Genomic DNA, 18,319 nt, shown 5'->3' with positions numbered 1-18,319 from the left:
AGAAAATGTTCCCGCCTTAATATTTAAATTTAATATAATATAATAAAGGTCAATTTGATAAAATCAAGAAATTATAGTCCCACTACCCTAAAATCTCATTGGTTATTTAAAAAAAAAAAAAAAAAATTCTTTTTAATCTTTATAACCATCATTTTATTAATATCTTAAATTACAGATGAACCCTTTATATACACGTGTGTTTAGACATAATTTTAAATTATGAGACAGACATTAAAATAATTTTTAAATTACAAAAATATCCAAGCACCATACCACTATATCCCATACCAACATCCTCAAAGATCTTTTTATTCCATAGATCTTTTTTCATGAAAAAAAAAAAATCTTCATTTCTCTCTATTGTTAGTCATTAAATAAGGAGGGAATCAGCCATCAAGAGGATTCGCATTACATGAAATGTGGCGGCTACCTAGATTGCGAACAGCCCATTTTGCTGTTGGAATGCACAACAAATATTTATCCATTTATTCGTGAGGACAAGGCTTGGGGTATGTAGGACAATTCTTGTAACATAATGCCCATTTTAGTAAATTGATCGACCCCGAGAATCAGTTTATAGTTTTTTAAACATTTCGCGGTTGGAAGAAGTATCGCTCAAGACGACCAAATCGCTCCATCTTCTCCGACTTTCAGACGCTTTTGGTTCATTTCTACATTTGAAGAGGGGCTTTAATGGCGGATTCTAGGGTTTGGTTCTTCTTCTTTAACTCTAACGTTCGAGAATGGAAACACAGAGAGATCAAAGCAAATGTTGGATCTGTTTGGTGAGAAGTAGTTGCTGTGATGCTTTCGACAGGTGAGTTTCCTCTCTCTGTCTCTTGGAATTTTTAAATCTTGCTTTTGTTTCACCCTTCATCACCATCACCTACTTCTTAGCTTCTCTTCGAATTCAAAACCTTAGATGTAATATTTTATCGAATTCTCTGCACCTTTTGTTCTCTTTCTAGTAACTAATTTATGCAAACTAACTTGAATTCTGCTTGTATGCTACAATCCTCCAATGGTTTGGTTTGAATTCTGAAAATTGGGGATTTTCCCGAGTTTCTCTCCATGTGTGATGGTTGAAGCGAACTACAGTATTTTATGAATTTTGATTGTTAAAAATTGTTTAGAGAGAGTTTGGGTTATGGGAAAGCAAGGGTCATCAAGAAGTCCACGACCTCCACCATTACAAAATGGGCATGTAAATGCTAAGACGTCTTTTGGGATGAAAAACTGCCAGAATAGATGCTCAGATCATCCATTGGGCAATAATCCTTTACTTGAGAGAAGAGGGTTAGAGGGAGATTACTTGTGGAACAAAGCTGTTCTACTTCACAGTTTGAAGAATGATAGTATGCAATTTGGGGTGTCTAAGGGGAGGTATAGTGCGAGAAGGAAATTATGGTGTTGTAGGCATGTGAGGTCGATTGTGTTCATCTTTGTGTTGATGGGTTCCCTTTTCCTGCTTGATTCCCTTATGTTCTCCATAGTTCATTCCATGCATCTTCATAATGGTTCAACCCAAAGGAATTTAAGAGGGTCACAGGTAAGACTTGGAGCCAATTAGTTTGCATAGCCAATATATGCTCCTTATCATGAAACATCATTGATTTGTTTTTGCGAGAAAAAGAACCTGTTTCAAGTTTGAACTGCCAATATCTGCAACTTTTTCTGTGAATGCTAATACTGAAAACCTCTAGGACCCTTTCAACATCATTTTTGTAGGCTGTGCCTTTTATCTTATTATGAACATTCAAGACCTTGTAACATCATCCTGGCATTAGTTATTGGGGTCAAATAGTTTGTTAATGTTACTGTCACTTATGCCTTTTATTTTCCCATGCTTCCTTTTCCACCAATTGATGTCCGTATTTGTATAATGTAATTTAGTATCATGCTTATTTTTCACCAACTAGAATAGTCTCACATTTGAGTCCATACTGAATTTATATTATTGAAAATTATTTCTCATTTTTATTCAATAATATGCATTTGTATTTGTATTCTTTTTATTGATGAAATCCTAAATAGGAAAAGGCGAAGAAATGAGAAAGAAGGTTGTCCAAGAAAAGAAAAAAGTAATACAGGCATCCGCCAGGGTTATAGGAAAATGACATAAAACAAAAACAAGAGCAACACAGAACTAAGATCCTCATTGCTTATTGATTTCCACCTAAAGAGAAAGTCCTAAAAAATGAAACCCTTATATTTCATAAAGCAATTCCACCAAAAATACAAGAAACCTATGATGTTAATGATGACTTCTTTGAGCCCAACTGTTTTCCTTTATACTGTTGTGTTTTTTTTTTTCATTTCATTCTCCAGCATATTTCAAATGGGAAGATGCTCCAAAAAATTCTCTTCCATGATCTAAAAGGATTTGAAGGCCAACCTTAGCAAAAAAAAACAAAGAAAAAAAAAAGAACACTGATTTGGGAAAAATCCAATCAACAAGCACTGGGAAAGTAAGACTAGATTTCTCTTGTGAAAACACAATGGATCCATTTATTTCCAACTTAAGCATTCAATTATTCTTCTTGTGGCCATAAGCTCTCCGATGAAAAATTTTGTGGTATTTGTGGCTTACCTTCAACCACCTGATCCTAGATGTACGTCTCCTATTGGTATTCTCTAGATTCTCAACTTTTTTGAAATCTGACATTTAGATTAGATTGTTTTGACTTCTTCCCAAGGGCATATATATGGATTCTTCCAAAACATTCAACTAAAATATTTGATACAAATACACCCGCTTCATAATATCCACCCTCCTAAAATTTTCTTTATTCCACATTTTAAGCTTATCTTTAATGGCCTTGAGTTTGCACCAAAACTGAACTCTCACACGTCTTTAGTCACTCTAGACACACATTTCTTTTTATGCAAGAATCATATGATGTTGAAACTCCCATCATGATACCATGGCTTACCCAATACCTTGCAACATCATGCAACTCATACAAAAACTGAGGTCTCTCCTTTCAACTGGGGGAAAATAAACTCTATGAAAAATCCACCCCCAAAATTAATCAAGAGAGAAGGAAAATGCTTGTACCAAAACATCATATGCATTGAGCATCACCACAATACCACTGGCAGAACCAATTGCAAAAATATCACACAACACAATCTCATCACTGCCCCAAATGTCCACAATAATTCCAGCTTTCCTAACTTCCGATTCTATCTCCTGCAAAACGACTAAGAATGAATTTTTCATCCTGGTTATGGACTTTTATGTAATGATTAGTCCATCATTTCTACCAAGTGATAGATACTGGGACACTCCACGAAATACATGCTTATGTATGAAAGCTTGCATGCTTATGTGTGTGTATTTAGGCGCCTTTGCTTGTTTATTATGTCTATTTACATCAACATCTTTTATAATATTAGCTTTGTGCAAGTGTTTATCTTTTGACGGAAAATACAGCAGTTTGGTTAGAATGATTGATTACCAACTCAATGGGAATTATGTGTGTAGCATGTGTTCCTGAAGGACAAGTCGAGAGACTTTGTGAATGAAGAAAGAAAACCAATAGTGATGTATCATCGGCTTCTAAATTTTGCTTCTAGTGCTCTTGCAGAGGTTTGATATATCACAAACATAACCCAAATCCCTCCATGCCTACATTTTTCCAAGTTTTCAAAAAAAAATTTTAATGATGTTTTGACATTAATATTGTAACAGAAAGAGTTTAAGCCCGAGTCATCCAAACTGTGGAAAGAACCATACAAACAGGCGTTTGAATGGAAATCTTGTGCAGAAAAAAGTGATCCAACAAATCAAGGTATGTTTTTTACTGTTGCTTCTTTCTTCAACATATGAAGAATGCTAGTCCTAAGCTTCTTGATATTAATACAATAACAACAAGCGTGTTGGTTGATTGATATTGATCTTATTAAGTCTCATAAAATTTATTGATGGATACTTTATTTTGATAAATTCCTGTGGCGTGTAGTTTATGCTGTAATTTATTTATGTTGTCGGGACAGGAAAGCCCAACAAAAGCACTGGCTTTATGATGGTGAGCGCAAATGGCGGTCTCAATCAACAACGGGTTGCTGTAAGGCTCTTAACTGCTTAATTACCTTTTTTGGAGCATACAGAGAATGCTTGTCTAATGAACTAATTGGTCAAATCTTTGGATTATCAGTGCTTACAATGAAACACAAACTAGCCTTAAAAGAAGTAGAAAGGATAATCTGTTGATTGATTCTACTATTGCATCATTGAGGTTGTATGGCAATCTGATTGTTACTTTTAAGATTAGTAGAGAGCCTGAAGGGGCCAGCTTGCTAAGTTGGTAAAGTTTGTGAACGTTGATACCACGAGCTGGGTTCAAAAGAAAAACAAAATCCACCTTCACCCACTAATTACTAACTACCAAAATGCTTTCTTATGAAAAATAATTAGTAGGGAGCCATTCTGGTTTGTAATCCATGTACTCTTTATTTATATGAGGAGGATATCTCATCATACTTCACTTCCCTTATACAACAATGTGCTACATCCTAATCAGCTCTCATATTGTCAAGTGACCTAATTGTTGATTCATCTTGAGATTTTGAAAAAATATTTAAAATATTGAATCTTTTCTACAATAAAAGTAAGATGTTTAACTAAAACTACTGAAAATTAGAGGACGTTGTTACAAAATAGTGTATATTTTAATTTCATTGACGGTTCTCATCCTGGATGAGTTCTTATAGCCTTTTGAAGTGGACCTCCAGAAATTTATCTTCTTCTCTCTTTTTCTTCTTTTACTACTTCCTTTCTATAAACCCTGAATTAAGTATATTTCAACTGTATGAAAAACCTAATTCACAGCAAACTTAAAGGTTTGCGAGTGAATGTTGATCCAAATAACTGACTAAATATTGGCTATGTTTGAATGTAATGTGTTGTGTTGTTTGGTCATGAAATTTTCTCTTTCCATAGTTCAATGGCATGCGTGGATTTGTGGATTCCATCAATATTGATATGGAGCAACTGTATATATTGGTATAGAGTCCAGTGCAATTGGAGCAATGGAACTTGTTGATTTTTTAAATCAACTTTTCCAGATTATCTTGGGCAAATTATGAGAGAAATGGAAAGGAAATCAAAAGATGGGCTTTTCGTGCTTTTTTTATGCATTTTGCATCTTAATTTATTTACCTAGCCATGGATACATGCTTTGGTTTTGAACAGACAGGGAGCATTGAAAACTTGATATGCGGAGGTAATAACTTAAAGTACTGCTCCTATAAGCATTTAATAAATGAAAACATATCCAAAGAAGTAGAATTACATAAAAAAATTAATTAATAGGAAACATAGTATTTGAAAGCCGTGCTAAAAAATAATTAAGTTTTTCACCAAATTGTTGTTTTTGTGAGTAGTGAGAGCTTTTCAACATGTTTTTTTGGGAAGTCGGAGTTCTTCCTGTATAGATTTTAAATAAGGATTAAGTAAAAGATTAACATAATATGTGTATCTGATCTAGTCTAGATAATTCTTATTTCTTTAATAAACATCACTGGTCAATTTAGCTGATGATGCCCGCAGGTATGCAATGCTGTTGCTGTCGCATCTTTACTGAATGCAACTCTCGTTCTTCCCAAGTTTCTTTACAGCAATGTATGGAAGGATTCCAGGTCTGGTATCATGTTCCCCCCCCCCCCCCCCCCCCCCCCCCCCCCCACACACACACACACACACACACACACAAAATCCCTCTGGACCATCTCCTATTGATTGGCTTTTCTTGATTGGTTGCAGTTGCTGCCACTTGGTAGAGAGTAGTGCAAGTTCAGTTTCTTTTTCCTAACTCATGAATTAGTAAAAAAATGATGTACATTATCCAAATGGGCACTAGTCTTATACATCACCGTAAGAAGCTAGTCTGAAATTACTGGGCAGTGACATTAGTGATATAAATTTTGAAAATAACTAAACGAAATAACAAAACTAGTTCGCTCTGCTACATCTGTCCTTATGTGATAGATGGAGGGTTTTTTTTTTGATGAATATGTGATGGATTGAGTTTTGTGGTTCCTTGTATCAAGAATAGGTAGGTGAATAATGTCTAGATGTGCATATGCTTGTTTAGTATATGCCAGCTCCTGCAGTTAAATACTTTGTTTGTAGAAAACTTATACTCTTTCACTTTATGGAAATGCAGCCAGTTTGGCGATATTTATCAAGAGGACTATTTCATGAATCTGTTGAAGGATGACGTCAATATTGTGAAGGAGTTGCCTTCTCATCTGCAATCACTAGATATTGAAGCAATTGGTAGTCTAGTATGTTGCATTTCTTAGTTGATACCTTGATTTATTTTGTTTGAGAGATTTGCATGCTTTATAATACCATCTTATCTCTTTCCTTTCCTCTCAGATAACTGATGCAGACATTGTGAAGGAGGCAAAGCCCACTGATTTTGTTAAAGTCACACTTCCTCTTTTATTACGGAATGGAGTTGTTCACTTTCTTGGATTTGGCAATCGACTTGGCTTTGATCCATTGCCATTTAATCTTCAGGTTGTGGGCTTACTTAAAGGATTTAATTATGGCATATAGGATTATTTATGTGGGGCTCAACTTGCATAGTCACTGACTATTTCATTTTACCTACAATTTTATTAAATGGAATTGATTCATCTCACTGTCTCGTTGAATGCGAGTAATGGGATTTATTAAGTGTTTGCATTCAAGCAATTTCACATTCAAGTAAAATTGCCAGAGTCCTGTGGTATCACAAACTCACAATCTTAAGAAAAAGTAACCGAGTTTCAGATCTTCTGGTCTTGTTGTAAATATTTTGCATTGTGTTTTTTGTTTTGCTTGTAAAAGATCATTAAAATGTGAACTTTTCATGCATCGCATCGAAAATATTATGTTAGTAAGAACTAAGAACACTGTTGCTTATGCAGTAAGAACAGGTTTTATTTCTTTTGTAAAATCCAGCAGGCAATTGGTGGATCTTCTTCTTATTCACTAGGACTTGGCTAGGAAAATTTGGAATCACTTTCTCTACCTTTTCCAATCCTCATGGTGCTTTCCAAAATTGATCCTTCAACAGTTTCAAAGCTGGGGGTCCACTGTCATAATGGGTAGACAGTATCTTATGTTAGCCAGTATTGTAATCTCTGGAGGCCGTATCGTCCTCCTTTTTCAATAAAACTTTGTATTTATCACAAAAACAACTGCTGCTTTTGCCTTTTGACATTCTTTGTTATCATGTTATTCCTATTTATTGATTATATCATGTGAGTTTTATTAGCATCTGATAATTACTTTGTCTTCATCGAAAATGCATGTTCTTCTAACCATATTCTAATAGTTCTCTCCCGGCATTCAAAGCATGCCATTACATATGTCTGACAATAATATTTTGTTCACTATTGGCCTCGAATTTTTTTTTTTTTTGCAGAGGTTAAGATGCAAATGTAACTTCCATGCTTTGAAGTTTGTGCCCAAAATTCAGCAAGTCGGTTCATTATTGGTTGGTAGAATACGGAAAGATAAATTTATTCCGGGTCTGTTAGATAAGCAATTACTTGGAAACTTCACGAATGATGTTCCCTTTAAAGGACATGATGCTTCAAGAGGCCCTTCAAAATATCTTGCCTTGCACTTGAGATTCGAAATCGATATGGTGGCATATTCACAATGTGAATTTGGAGGAGGAGAAAATGAGAGAAAGGAACTTCAAACCTACAGGGAGATTCACTTTCCTATCGTCGTTGAGAGCTTGAAAAATGCCAAGTACGTTTGGTGTTTCTTGTCAATTCAAATATCATCCTGTTTAATAACTAATAAAGCCAACAATGGCATAACCCTATGTAAATCTAAGCTGTTGGGTTTATGCATGGTTGCATTTTATTGTTCTTATTATCTTGGAGTTGGATATACGACATCACTGTCCTTTTGATAGAATTCTATATTAGTTTATCTTGGTATGGTTACTTGCCCCATCATATTGACAACAATTGCAGGTATGTTTCTCCGGCAGAGTTAAGGAAGTTGGGAAGATGTCCATTGACACCAGAAGAAGCAGCGCTTGTTCTCTCTGGTCTTGGTTTTAAGCGTGGCACATACATCTATCTTGCTGGGTCTCATATATATGGTGGACAATCCAGAATGCATCCCTTCACTAGTCTTTACCACAACTTGGTCACAAAGGAAGATCTTCTCACACCAGATGAACTTGCACCATTCAGGAATTTCTCTTCTCAGGTAAACATGCATCATTTAGTCCTTTTCATTTCTAGTTTATTTCTAGTTTATCTTTCTTAGTTAGGTTCAATGATTTTGTAATCTTTCCCATAATTTTCAACAACTTAATCATGCCTATGTATCGTTAAATCATTTGTTGCTGTATCAGCAAACTAGGTTTTCCAAGGGCAGGGCTAACCTGACTAACTTAGTAAGGAAAAAAGGCCTTACTCGGGCTCACCACCATCAAAATAAAACCTTGAAATCCGCAACAAATCATGAGGATTTGTTTCGACGGCGGATGAGCCTTAGTAAGGCCCTTTTTTCCTTACTGAGTCAGGAAAGTGATTTTGGTTTTCCAATAAATGACCCATTTTCACAGCCCAATCATTATAAATTCATAATAAATCAAAATATACCTTTCCCACTATTTGGCGAAGAGAGACATTGTTTTTGGGTGCGACTTTCCATGTTTTTTTTTTCTTAGTTCGGTGAACAAAATTTATTAATTAAGAAAAAAGGGCAGAGGCCGAGATAGCCATCCTAATGCAATGAAATACAAAGTGGCCCTCTGCCATTATGGAGCACTCTCAAAGCATCCCATCTAGATAAGAAATCCTCAAAAAGATCCATTTGAACTCTTAATTTGCTGGGTGTCTGGATATGAGCATTCCAAACCTAGTAACCATAAGTGGCAACAAAGATTAGAATGCAAGCCGTTTTACAACACAAAGCCAGAGCTTGAAGTGGATTGAAGCAAGAATGAAAGATAAAACGTAGAATTTGCACTTTTCAGAAATGTTTGGCATTTGAAATGCATATTTACAATCTAAAAACAAGTTCATCTCTTAGAAAAAGGAACTGCATAATTTCAGCATTTCATATGAATAATTACAGATGTGGTTTGATGACTGGAATTTGGAACATTAGTGAGCTCCTCCTAATACTTTCATGATTTCCATGCAACAAAAAAAAAGGCCTCTCGATTGGAACATTAATCTGCTCTGTTTAAGCCCAATTCTTTGGTCTCAGGAACTATCTAATCTGATAGCTTAAGTCGGTCACTGAAATTTCAAGCATCAACTTGATCTGTGAAGTTAGAAGTTTTACTTTGCATGGAATCCACAACTTGAAATTTTAACTTTAGTTGTTCTAGTCGCCTGAAGCACTTTCAAACTAGGTTGGGTGAAAAAGATACGACTCCGAGTATGAGGTTCTGACAATTTTCTACATTTTCAACCTTTTAGAAATGTCTCATATACTTCCCTGGTTTGTATGTAAAGAGAATTGGTTATGGGATTTTAACACTAGAATAAACAAGCGGCTTTATTTGTTTTAAATGTTATTAGTGTTGTTTTACGAGTAACAATCACTTACGTATTTAGTTGTTCAATATACAGACATCCTACTTATGGTTTTCTAACTGTTTTTTAAAGTATTGAAATTCTACACATGCATGATACCTAATAAGAAATAACGAAATTTTGTTTAAGCAACACATAAAGAGCATTCACAAGGTGGTTGTTCTAAGTGATCACCTATCGGTATGCGGTAGTTCTACATCCACTCCCTTCAAAATCTTATCTTAATGGCTTAAAGCCCATCTTACATCAAAGGACCTACCTTCTTTTCTACAAAGACATTAGTTTCATACTTGAATTTGAATGATCTGGTTCTCCTGTTCGAACATTGTGTCTTCTTGTGATGGGGATGGGGATCTCAATTTCTTTACCCGTCAGTATTTTCTAATGGATTTTTTTAATCCAATATATTTCTATTTAAAAAAAAAAAAAGGTTCTGGATTCCTTGCAGTTAGCAGCACTGGACTTCATTGCCTGTGCAACTGCCGATGTGTTTGCAATGACCGACTCAGGGAGTCAGCTCTCTTCCCTTGTGACTGGATACCGGGTTTACTATGGTAGTGGCCATGCTCCTACCTTACGGCCCAACAAAAAGAGGCTTGCAGGGATTTTGGCAGAGAATGGCACTATAGGATGGAATGGTTTTGCAGATAGAGTCAGTAAGATGATCGAGGAAGGTCAAAGGGTGCGTGTCAGGGGTGTTGGTCGAAGCATCTACAGGCAGCCGAGGTGCCCAGAATGCATGTGTAAGCGCCACTAGCATGTCCGCTATATGCCTGCACCATTTCTTTTTCAGAAGCTTTTGTTCATTCCTTTATTTGCCATCACCAATGCCATAGTTCCAGTTTTGCATTGCATAGACAAACGCCAGCCAAGCGGGCCATGATGTAAAGAGGCAATGTTTATCAACCGGGCCCAAAGTGTGATTGCAGATTGCAGATGTATGATTATTTTTTTCCCTCTTTTAGAGCTAGGTTTTGAATTCTTTTCCCTTCTCTTCCAATTTTTCTTGGCCAAGTTAATCATTTCTTTGATCATTGCATTACTTATTCTTTTCTTGAGAATTATTATAAATAAAAGCAATGTTTTTCCCCATTGCAACCTTCATTGGGTTGCTCACATTCTACTTCCCCAAAGTCATATCTTGTTCTTGAAGTTTGAAGTAGATAGAACTTTAAAGTTGAAGATGTCAGTTATAAAACATAAGGGAATTTCATTAAGACCTGCAAAATTTGGTGATATTTTGTTACCCCACTGCAAAATGCAAGATTAGGTTTACCCCTTGATCAAAAGTCAACATTCCTATTTGTTAATGAACTAACGGAGAAATTTTAATTTTATTTACTCATGTTGAAGATGACTGATTTTGAAAAAAAAAAAGTGAAGGGTTTTGTCTCAAGGTTGAAAATGGGAGCTCGTAGTTCATATTTAATTAGTCTATCAGAGAGGACCAAAGTCAATGGAGGTATGTCATCAATTTGAAAACAAAAGTCAATGTCCGTACATAGTTATTGAAAGTTGTCTTAGTTTCTTAGTATACTTGCTAGTTGCTACTCTTCTAGGACCTTCATCGTAAATATTTCTTCTAATTGGATAGATGTCTGGAATATCCAAACCATCTCAATAAATTTTCACTAAATTTATCTTCTATTGGAGTTACTTCAAAATTTCCTTCGAACACAATTTATTAACATTATGCTTCTTAACTTCATAAAATATATGTGTGATCTTGTAAAGCTTCCATTTTCTTTTACTTTTAGATTCAGGATCCAATACGGTGTCCCCTTCCTACCGAGACATTCACACAGTCCAATGTGTTTACTTCCTAATCCAATTGTGACACAGACACCTATCCTATCTATAGAAACGGGATACCGCATAGGATCTCAAATCTTAATTTTATTGGTATGCGTTTGACACAACACTCCAGAGTATAGAGACACATTTCTAATTTAGCCATCCAGCTGTTATTCTATGTGCAATTCAATAGATTTTAACATAAAAAAGTAAAATAAATAGTAATGAATTGACGATATTCAGAAATGGATTTGTCTACTTGTCCATAGTCACAAAGATGGGATTTCGGAATAATTCGACAAGGAAAAGCTTCAGAAAAACTGGCAAATGCCAAGAAAAAGATGGATTCTTTGACTTATACGAGTAAAGCTCTTTTGTCAAACTTAATTCTTTTTTCCAGGTCAGTCTTATAATGTACAGGTACAAGTAAGAAATTGGTATGTCCGTACGTCGTTTCCAAATGCCTACTGGTTGGGGTCAAGGAGGAACTACTTAATTTCACCTCCCAAGAATCAAACCGAATTCATGTTCTTCTCCTCTCATTAGATCTTTTCTCTTCAGCCTCTTTTCGCCTTTGTTGCCTGCAAATTCAGAAAATCGTAAGAACTTCCATTTCAAAATAACAATAATTACCAATTTTAGAACAAATAACACCTAGTGTCGTGAGCAGTTTGCCATAATCTAATTCGATAGTACATCATCGTCAAAGTCTTATCCCAAAAAAAATTGAGGTTGGCTGAACAAATCTTGTTCTTTGTTCAAAGAAACATAATATAAATCAAGCCCCAATCATATACATGGAAAACCAAAACAAATGAGATTATGTAAGTCAAAATCACTCCTAATCTGGAGTAGGTTCTCGCTTAATGGTTGAAGATACCTTAAATTACTCAATGGAAAAGCCAAAATGCTCAAGACAGTTCTGTACTCCTTTTTAAAAAAATGAATAATGCTGAAGTGACCTCAAGATTGTACCTCACATCGTACTTTCCTGACGTGGAAGTGTGTAGGAACCAATCATGCTTTTTCACTCGTATCTCAATGAAAAGCATCTATGGTTCCTACACACTGCCACGTCAGGAAAGTGCAATATGAGATACAATCTTGAGGTCACTCCAGCACAACTCTTTAAAAATGGCTGCAAACCGTTTTGGAATGCTTCATCCGAGACATTCAATGAATGTCTCTTCCCTTAAGCAGGTAATTTTTTTTTATTGGTCTTAAGCAGGTAATTCTGCTCTGCTCATTAACCACCCAGTCCCTTAAGCAAAGCAATTAGTGAATATTTGGGGGGCTCCAAAACCAGAGGTTTGAATGTTATTGTGCTGTGGTTCGTATGTCTGAGTTGCACTAGGATAGGGATGCTTTAGGTGTTTTGACCAAGAAAGTTTTGTGATGCTAAAAGGAACTCTAGAATAATCTATGTAATCGAAAACCATTCATATTCCACAGTTTCTCATCAAATTTCAAAAGAAAAAATGGTATTCTACAATATTTCAAGCTAGAACTAACCATAGAACTTGAACTGTGCGCCACAGCATATTTCAACATATCCTTCCAAACAAAAATGTCCGACTGAAAAAAGAAAATATATATATATATATATTTTGCCAGTCGTTACCAATGAATTACTTGCCCAATATAAAGCTTCTATTCAAGTTTTATTTTGGTTGGCACTTCTATTCTAATTTAGCTTTGCAAATAAAATCAAACATCTTTTTTTTTGTGTGTGCGTGTGTGTAGGGGGCGTGGGGGTCTGGAACATAAGAGCTGTTTTCTTGTTTGGCTCATAGGGTTAGTCAAAGAGTGGGCTACAAATATCCAAAGAGGGCCTTGAGTGGTGGTATTCTCTGAAAGCTTGGTTTACAGTTATACCACATTAAAAAGTAGTTATCACTGCCATCAAACACACCCCTTAGGTTTATATGCTAAGAAACATCAATACCAGGTGAACATGCACACAGAAAGACAAGCATAAGCAAGGGAGGGGGCTGAGCAGCAGGAATGGAACACCCCTGCTAGTAAGTATGAAGTACTTACGCAAAAGCACTATATCCGGCACCCGCATTAGCAGCAGACAAGAGCGCTGCATGTGTGCCAGCCGCAGATATGGTATCGTGTCCTCCAGAGTGCAGAGGATTTCTTGTATCACCATCTACCTGAAACGAGTAAAAGTACTTAGAATAGAATGATGTCTAGATTTATATCTCACACGAAAAACATTCACACTTTATGCATAGGTGAAAACCTTATCCCACTTTGTTTTTTTGTTTTGCCTACTGTCCCTTGCCGTGGCATCACTAGCAGTTGGAAGCGAATGCAATCCACTTGTAGCAACAGATGGAACACCTGTAACATAAGAGAGTAAGCCACCAACTAGAATAGATCAATAAGTGGACTTATAAATAGGAACCAATCCTACCCACAAAAGCATGAACTAGAAATAAACAGAAATAATCCTGGAAAGAAAGAAACTTTGGGAATTGCACATGTACAGAACACATTTTGTTTTTTCCAAACCTGGAAGTTGCATGGTGATTTTGGGCACCATAGAAACTGCTCCAGGTTGTGTCCCTCCAGCAACAAATTCAACCTTCTGACTCTTTTTCCTTTCCTGTTCCTTCCTCTCCATTTCACGCTTCATGTCAGCCTCTGCATTTAACACAACACACGAACAAAGGTTGGAATTCATAAATATGCAAACTAAAAGAAGAGGGATTCTGTGCATGACTCATGCAGAAGACAGGAAATTCATTCCTCAAACAGATCTGATAGAATTGTTTCTCATTTTTCTGTTCCCAAGTTGAAAATTTGAAGGGTAAACTTTAAAGGCTCACGAATAAGGAACTAAGAAGCATAAAATCTGATAGATTACACAGGATGAAACTATGCATATCCATGTCTTCGACTGGATCCCACAAGAAAAAAGATCCCGAATGCTGCAATTTGGCAATTTGTACCATAATGCACGTCATCACTAATGTTTATCATACATCACTCTCCTTTAAACACTGCACATTATCTAGCAGTACCCACATTGTTTATCTAAGCATATGAAGGTTCATCATATTTAAATAGGTAAAACTCTTACTTTACAAGACAATACATCTTTTGAACATGTGGCATCAGTGTTCAGTACTTTGGGCATGCTAGAATCCTGTGTACGACATTAGAGGCTTCTAGACCTTGAGAAAGTAATGGAACACTGGTGGAGTATTTAACAATGTAACATACATGAAAAGAGGAGGGGGGAAAAACCAAGAGAGAGAGAGAACGAGAACCGTAAAGAGTAAATGTTAATGACCTATTTCATCATAGTAGTCGCTTTTGTCATATCCATGAGGGTCAAACACATCTTTACTGAAGCAACTCCCTATCTGATCTATATCTTGATACCTCACTGCATGCAGCAAGAAATCAGGGTTCCGATAGTCCTTCCTATTTCGCACTTCTGCATTGAAGCTTTTTCCAGCTCTCTTGAGAGCAAGAAATTTGTTTATTTTTTCCTGAAGTAAGTGACAAAAAGGAAAGGGAAAGAAAATTAGATGTTAAGAATGTAACATACTACATGAATACAGATAATGGCATTCAAATAAGAGAAATGTTTCACGTAAAGCATCTATAAAAGGTGTATATGAATCAATTCCATATTAATTGCATAAAACTTGTGTAGATCATAACAAGATCAGATCTTGGAAGGCTAAGATAGACAGATTCCATCTCAGTTGTCTCACCAATTCAAATGAAAGTTACAGTGATTCATCCTAGACAATAGTATCCTGGAAAATTTTCAGAAAAACGTAGTCTTTTCTGATCTCATAAATTTACATGTAATCTTTTTATAGCAATTTTGACCAAGACGCCAGTGTTTTGGCATGCCTCTATGTCATGTCCCACTCTCAGGCCCCAGGGCCAATTTTTGAACACTAGAATATGACATATAGAAATCTTGTATAGAAAATTTAAATGAGACAACCAGATAATCTTTGAATAATGCTCTAAAAGCCAAGCACAGGATAATGACTTGTCGCTCAATCCTAATGTGTTCTACCCAAACAGATTAAGCTGTAAGGAATGTTTCAAAGGCAAAGTATGATTCAAAAGGAAAGCACATAATATGAAGATTATTGTCCAGACTCGTCAGCAGGGTGATGCTAAACTCTATCCATGGACATCTGAATCAACTTATTGTGTATAACTGTGCAAATGGAAGCATTTTATCTCTAATTAATCTGTCTTTATCACCAGTCTGCATAATTTATACATGTATTTACGGTCATGCAAACTCATTTGTTATAAATAAGAATCTTTTCCTACCATATTCCAATTAAAATATACAACATTATGGGTGATGTTACTTAGATACAGTGAACAGAATTAATAAGTGAGGAATGTCAGTCAGTGAAACCTAGCAAGCCTTGAAGAGATCTGGATGATGTTCATAGTATAATGTTGAAGACAAATCTTTGCATACCAAACTTCCAGTTCTCAGAAACAATACTTACTTGCAGGTCCTCAGAGCATTCGGTTTTAGGCGGTGGAGGAAGAAACTTTTCCATTGCATCAACATCTTTTTGTACTTCTACAGAAACCATAACAGCTTCCTCAACCTCTGTAGTTTCCATTTCCATTCTACCATGGTTAACTGTATTACTGTTATCAGGCTGAGGAGGCTCTGGTTGTTCAGATGCTAGAGGAGGGTTTGCTTGAACTCCTGGTGTTATGATCTGACCAGTCGTCGGAGGTGTTCTTCCTTGGAAATTACCTGCAAATTCAAATAAGTCTTGGAATCAAAGAAGCATCATATAGAAAGGTCAAGGAAATCTCCCTTAATTTCATTCAAATGGTATTTTCAGGAATCTTACTACAGCATTGCATGTTTCTACTTACTACAGCAGCATTCGATAAGATAAAACAAGAAATTCTACATTGAAGTAATATTTGTAAATTATAACTATAGCTAAATCAACCAACCAAATAAATCATTTGAAAGATTACATAAAAATGCACCCCAGTAAGATAGGGGTTGAAGAGAAATTGAAACAGATTAAGCCATCTGGATCAACAACAAGAATTTCCACACCTTATCAGCGCTAAAATCAAATTCTGAAGGTGGGAAGAATTCATAAAGCCATTTCATTACTATGCAGATGTTGTTGCAAACAGAACTTTGAAATAACCCAACATTTTTTTCTTTTTTTAATAGCTTATATTGTTAGGGCATTTGATTTCCTATAAGGTGCAATGGCCCGCAAACTGGGGTTCCAAACCTATTTTCACCTTTGAGTAAATGGATGCCCTTAATACATGCTCACCCGGTCACAACACCAAACATCTTTGAAGATGCCATCTTGGTAAGTTAGTAAAAGTTTGTAAGTGGTATAACCACAGATCTGGGTTCAAAACCTACACTCATCTTCCTACAAAAGCAATCTTCTATTTTAATTCTCAATAATAATGGTACCGAAGAGACCCACTCGCCATTCTTCTAGCTCCTCCTCGGGCTTCCATTACTGACCCAATACCACCTCTCAACTTGTTTTCCACACCACTAATCAAATAGATCTCTACACATAGAATACCTATACAAACATTTGTATTCAAAGAAAATGTGTATATATATCAATAAAAATTACATATTTCGATATCAAAATTGATTAAAAATTCAACAAAATATCATATAAATCATAAATCTACCCTGCAAACAAATTGACCATCGTAAATACATACTTGATTCCTTAATCAAAAATTTTCCTAACGACTCTACTCTTCGGTTATATTATGAAATTGGTAAAAAAAAAAAAACATACCGCTTGTAGTTCGATCAGCCCCAAATATGTCACCACCACCACTCAAAATTTCACCTTCCTACAGTCAAAAAAATCGAAACAGCACAAAATCAATGAAAGCATTTGAACCATTTAAAAACATTAATATATTTGAAAATCAATCCATAATAAAGGAAAATTTCGGGGAAAAAAAACTCCATCCAAACTCCAATAACCAATTCCAAAGAATCACAGATTACCTCGGCTTCAGGAGACATTGCAGTTTCATCGTGAGCATAATCTACAATCGCAAGAGTCCCTTTTCTCGCCCTCTGAGAATCAAACAGTGATGGAGATGGAGAAAACAGTGGCTGCGGTGTTGGCGGCGCAACCCTATCGCTTTTCGGAGTCGAACCTCGAGATTGAAAGAGAGGAGAGATTGTTTCGTGAGCAATTGAAGAAAACCTGTCATTGGTGCTTAGATTTTCTCCATCTTCTGTGTTGTTGTCTCCTTCATCTTCGTTGACGTCCTCCATGTCTTCGTCTTCGTCGTTGTACATCGATAACAGAGCAATACCTTCGGATTCCTTCTTCTTGGACGCCATTGAAAGTAGGGTTCGAGCTTCAAAACCTGCAAATTGTTTGACAGTGAAAGAAACAAAATAAATAAATAATTTTTAGGGTTATGGTGATGAAGATCTACTACTGCTTCCACCAGAATTTTGAACAGTTAAAAACTTGGAATCTTTGCGATGAAATTCTAGACAAAAATTAGAGATTATATCGGAGAATCTCTACTGCCACACCAACTTTTACATATAAACACACCAAGTAATGGAATTGGATAGTCTTCTCCAAAGTGCACTTACATCCAAATTCTGATTCCCGTACACTTCTCGTTTTAATTCCCAAGACATGAATTTCAGATTTTAAGTGAATTCGTCACTTGTATAATCAATGAAGCCGCTTATAAATCTACGAATTTGTGGATGGGGCGGCTCATGGGACATACGTAAAAATAATGATTTTTCAAAATATGGGCTAGAGGTATTGTATTGAGTTGATTTTTTGCAAATATGATCATCATGATGAGAAGATCATTTTCACGAAAAATCAGTTTAATTTGAAACTTTTAAATCCATCAAAGGCAATTTTTAAATTATTGGTAAAAATTGACAAAAAATTGA

The 18,319-nt window shown here is 35.8% G+C and overlaps 2 protein-coding genes across 8 annotated transcripts; one reads left to right on the top strand and one right to left on the bottom strand.

Moving 5' to 3' along the window:
* The first annotated feature begins 587 nt into the window (after window positions 1-587).
* Window positions 588-10,722, top strand: LOC147392299 (O-fucosyltransferase 8-like). Of its 4 annotated transcripts, none has more exons than XM_086457467.1 (10): window positions 588-817; window positions 3,503-3,592; window positions 3,695-3,794; window positions 4,000-4,070; window positions 5,555-5,643; window positions 6,171-6,291; window positions 6,386-6,529; window positions 7,422-7,756; window positions 7,987-8,227; window positions 10,019-10,722. In XM_086457467.1, exons 2-10 carry the CDS (start codon window positions 3,548-3,550, stop codon window positions 10,325-10,327), a joined length of 1,455 nt encoding a protein of 484 aa, XP_086313593.1. In that variant the 5' UTR covers window positions 588-817; window positions 3,503-3,547; the 3' UTR covers window positions 10,328-10,722. The 4 variants fall into 4 exon arrangements, with proteins under 4 accessions (XP_086313593.1, XP_086313592.1, XP_086313591.1 ...); XM_086457466.1 differs by having other exon boundaries at window positions 3,488-3,592; XM_086457465.1 differs by lacking the exon at window positions 588-817 and adding an exon at window positions 826-1,549.
* Window positions 10,723-11,574: 852 nt separating this feature from the next.
* Window positions 11,575-17,903, bottom strand: LOC147392298 (transcriptional regulator family protein). 4 transcript variants are annotated; one of them, XM_086457474.1, is made up of 8 exons: window positions 17,393-17,902; window positions 17,175-17,232; window positions 15,870-16,129; window positions 14,669-14,870; window positions 13,885-14,016; window positions 13,613-13,713; window positions 13,405-13,519; window positions 11,575-11,945 (listed from the first exon to the last, which is right to left on the bottom strand). In XM_086457474.1, the coding sequence occupies exons 1-8, from the start codon at window positions 17,735-17,737 to the stop codon at window positions 11,863-11,865; spliced, it is 1,296 nt and encodes a 431-aa protein (XP_086313600.1). In that variant the 5' UTR covers window positions 17,738-17,902; the 3' UTR covers window positions 11,575-11,862. The 4 variants fall into 4 exon arrangements, 2 of the variants coding, with proteins under 2 accessions (XP_086313600.1, XP_086313601.1); XM_086457475.1 differs by having other exon boundaries at window positions 13,405-13,523; window positions 17,393-17,901; XR_015182540.1 differs by lacking the exon at window positions 11,575-11,945 and having other exon boundaries at window positions 13,405-13,523; window positions 13,860-14,016; window positions 17,393-17,903.
* Window positions 17,904-18,319: the final 416 nt, after the last annotated feature.

Source organism: Akebia trifoliata, chromosome 11 (genome assembly GCF_017979445.1).
Source record: "Akebia trifoliata isolate Shusen 1 chromosome 11, ASM1797944v1, whole genome shotgun sequence".
In the NCBI taxonomy this organism is placed as follows: Eukaryota; Viridiplantae; Streptophyta; class Magnoliopsida; order Ranunculales; family Lardizabalaceae; genus Akebia; species Akebia trifoliata.
Note: the sequence above shows the minus strand (reverse complement) of the source record. Positions and strands in the feature narration are given on the sequence as shown.

What these genes read in the sequence shown, in the direction of transcription:
- LOC147392299 (XM_086457464.1), top strand. Translation starts at nt 1,148, where the DNA reads ATGGGAAAGCAAGGGTCATCAAGAAGTCCACGACCTCCACCATTACAA. An exon ending in CATTGCCATTTAATCTTCAG is followed by an intron (nt 6,530 to 7,421) that starts GTTGTGGGCTTA and finishes TTTTTTTTGCAG; the next exon opens with AGGTTAAGATGCAAATGTAA. An exon ending in GAGAGCTTGAAAAATGCCAA is followed by an intron (nt 7,757 to 7,986) that starts GTACGTTTGGTG and finishes CAACAATTGCAG; the next exon opens with GTATGTTTCTCCGGCAGAGT.
- LOC147392298 (XM_086457474.1), bottom strand. Translation starts at nt 17,737, where the DNA reads ATGGCGTCCAAGAAGAAGGAATCCGAAGGTATTGCTCTGTTATCGATG. An exon ending in CAATGTCTCCTGAAGCCGAG is followed by an intron (nt 17,233 to 17,392) that starts GTAATCTGTGAT and finishes TTTTGACTGTAG; the next exon opens with GAAGGTGAAATTTTGAGTGG. An exon ending in AAAAAACAAAGTGGGATAAG is followed by an intron (nt 13,520 to 13,612) that starts GTTTTCACCTAT and finishes CGTTTCAGGTAG; the next exon opens with ATGGTGATACAAGAAATCCT.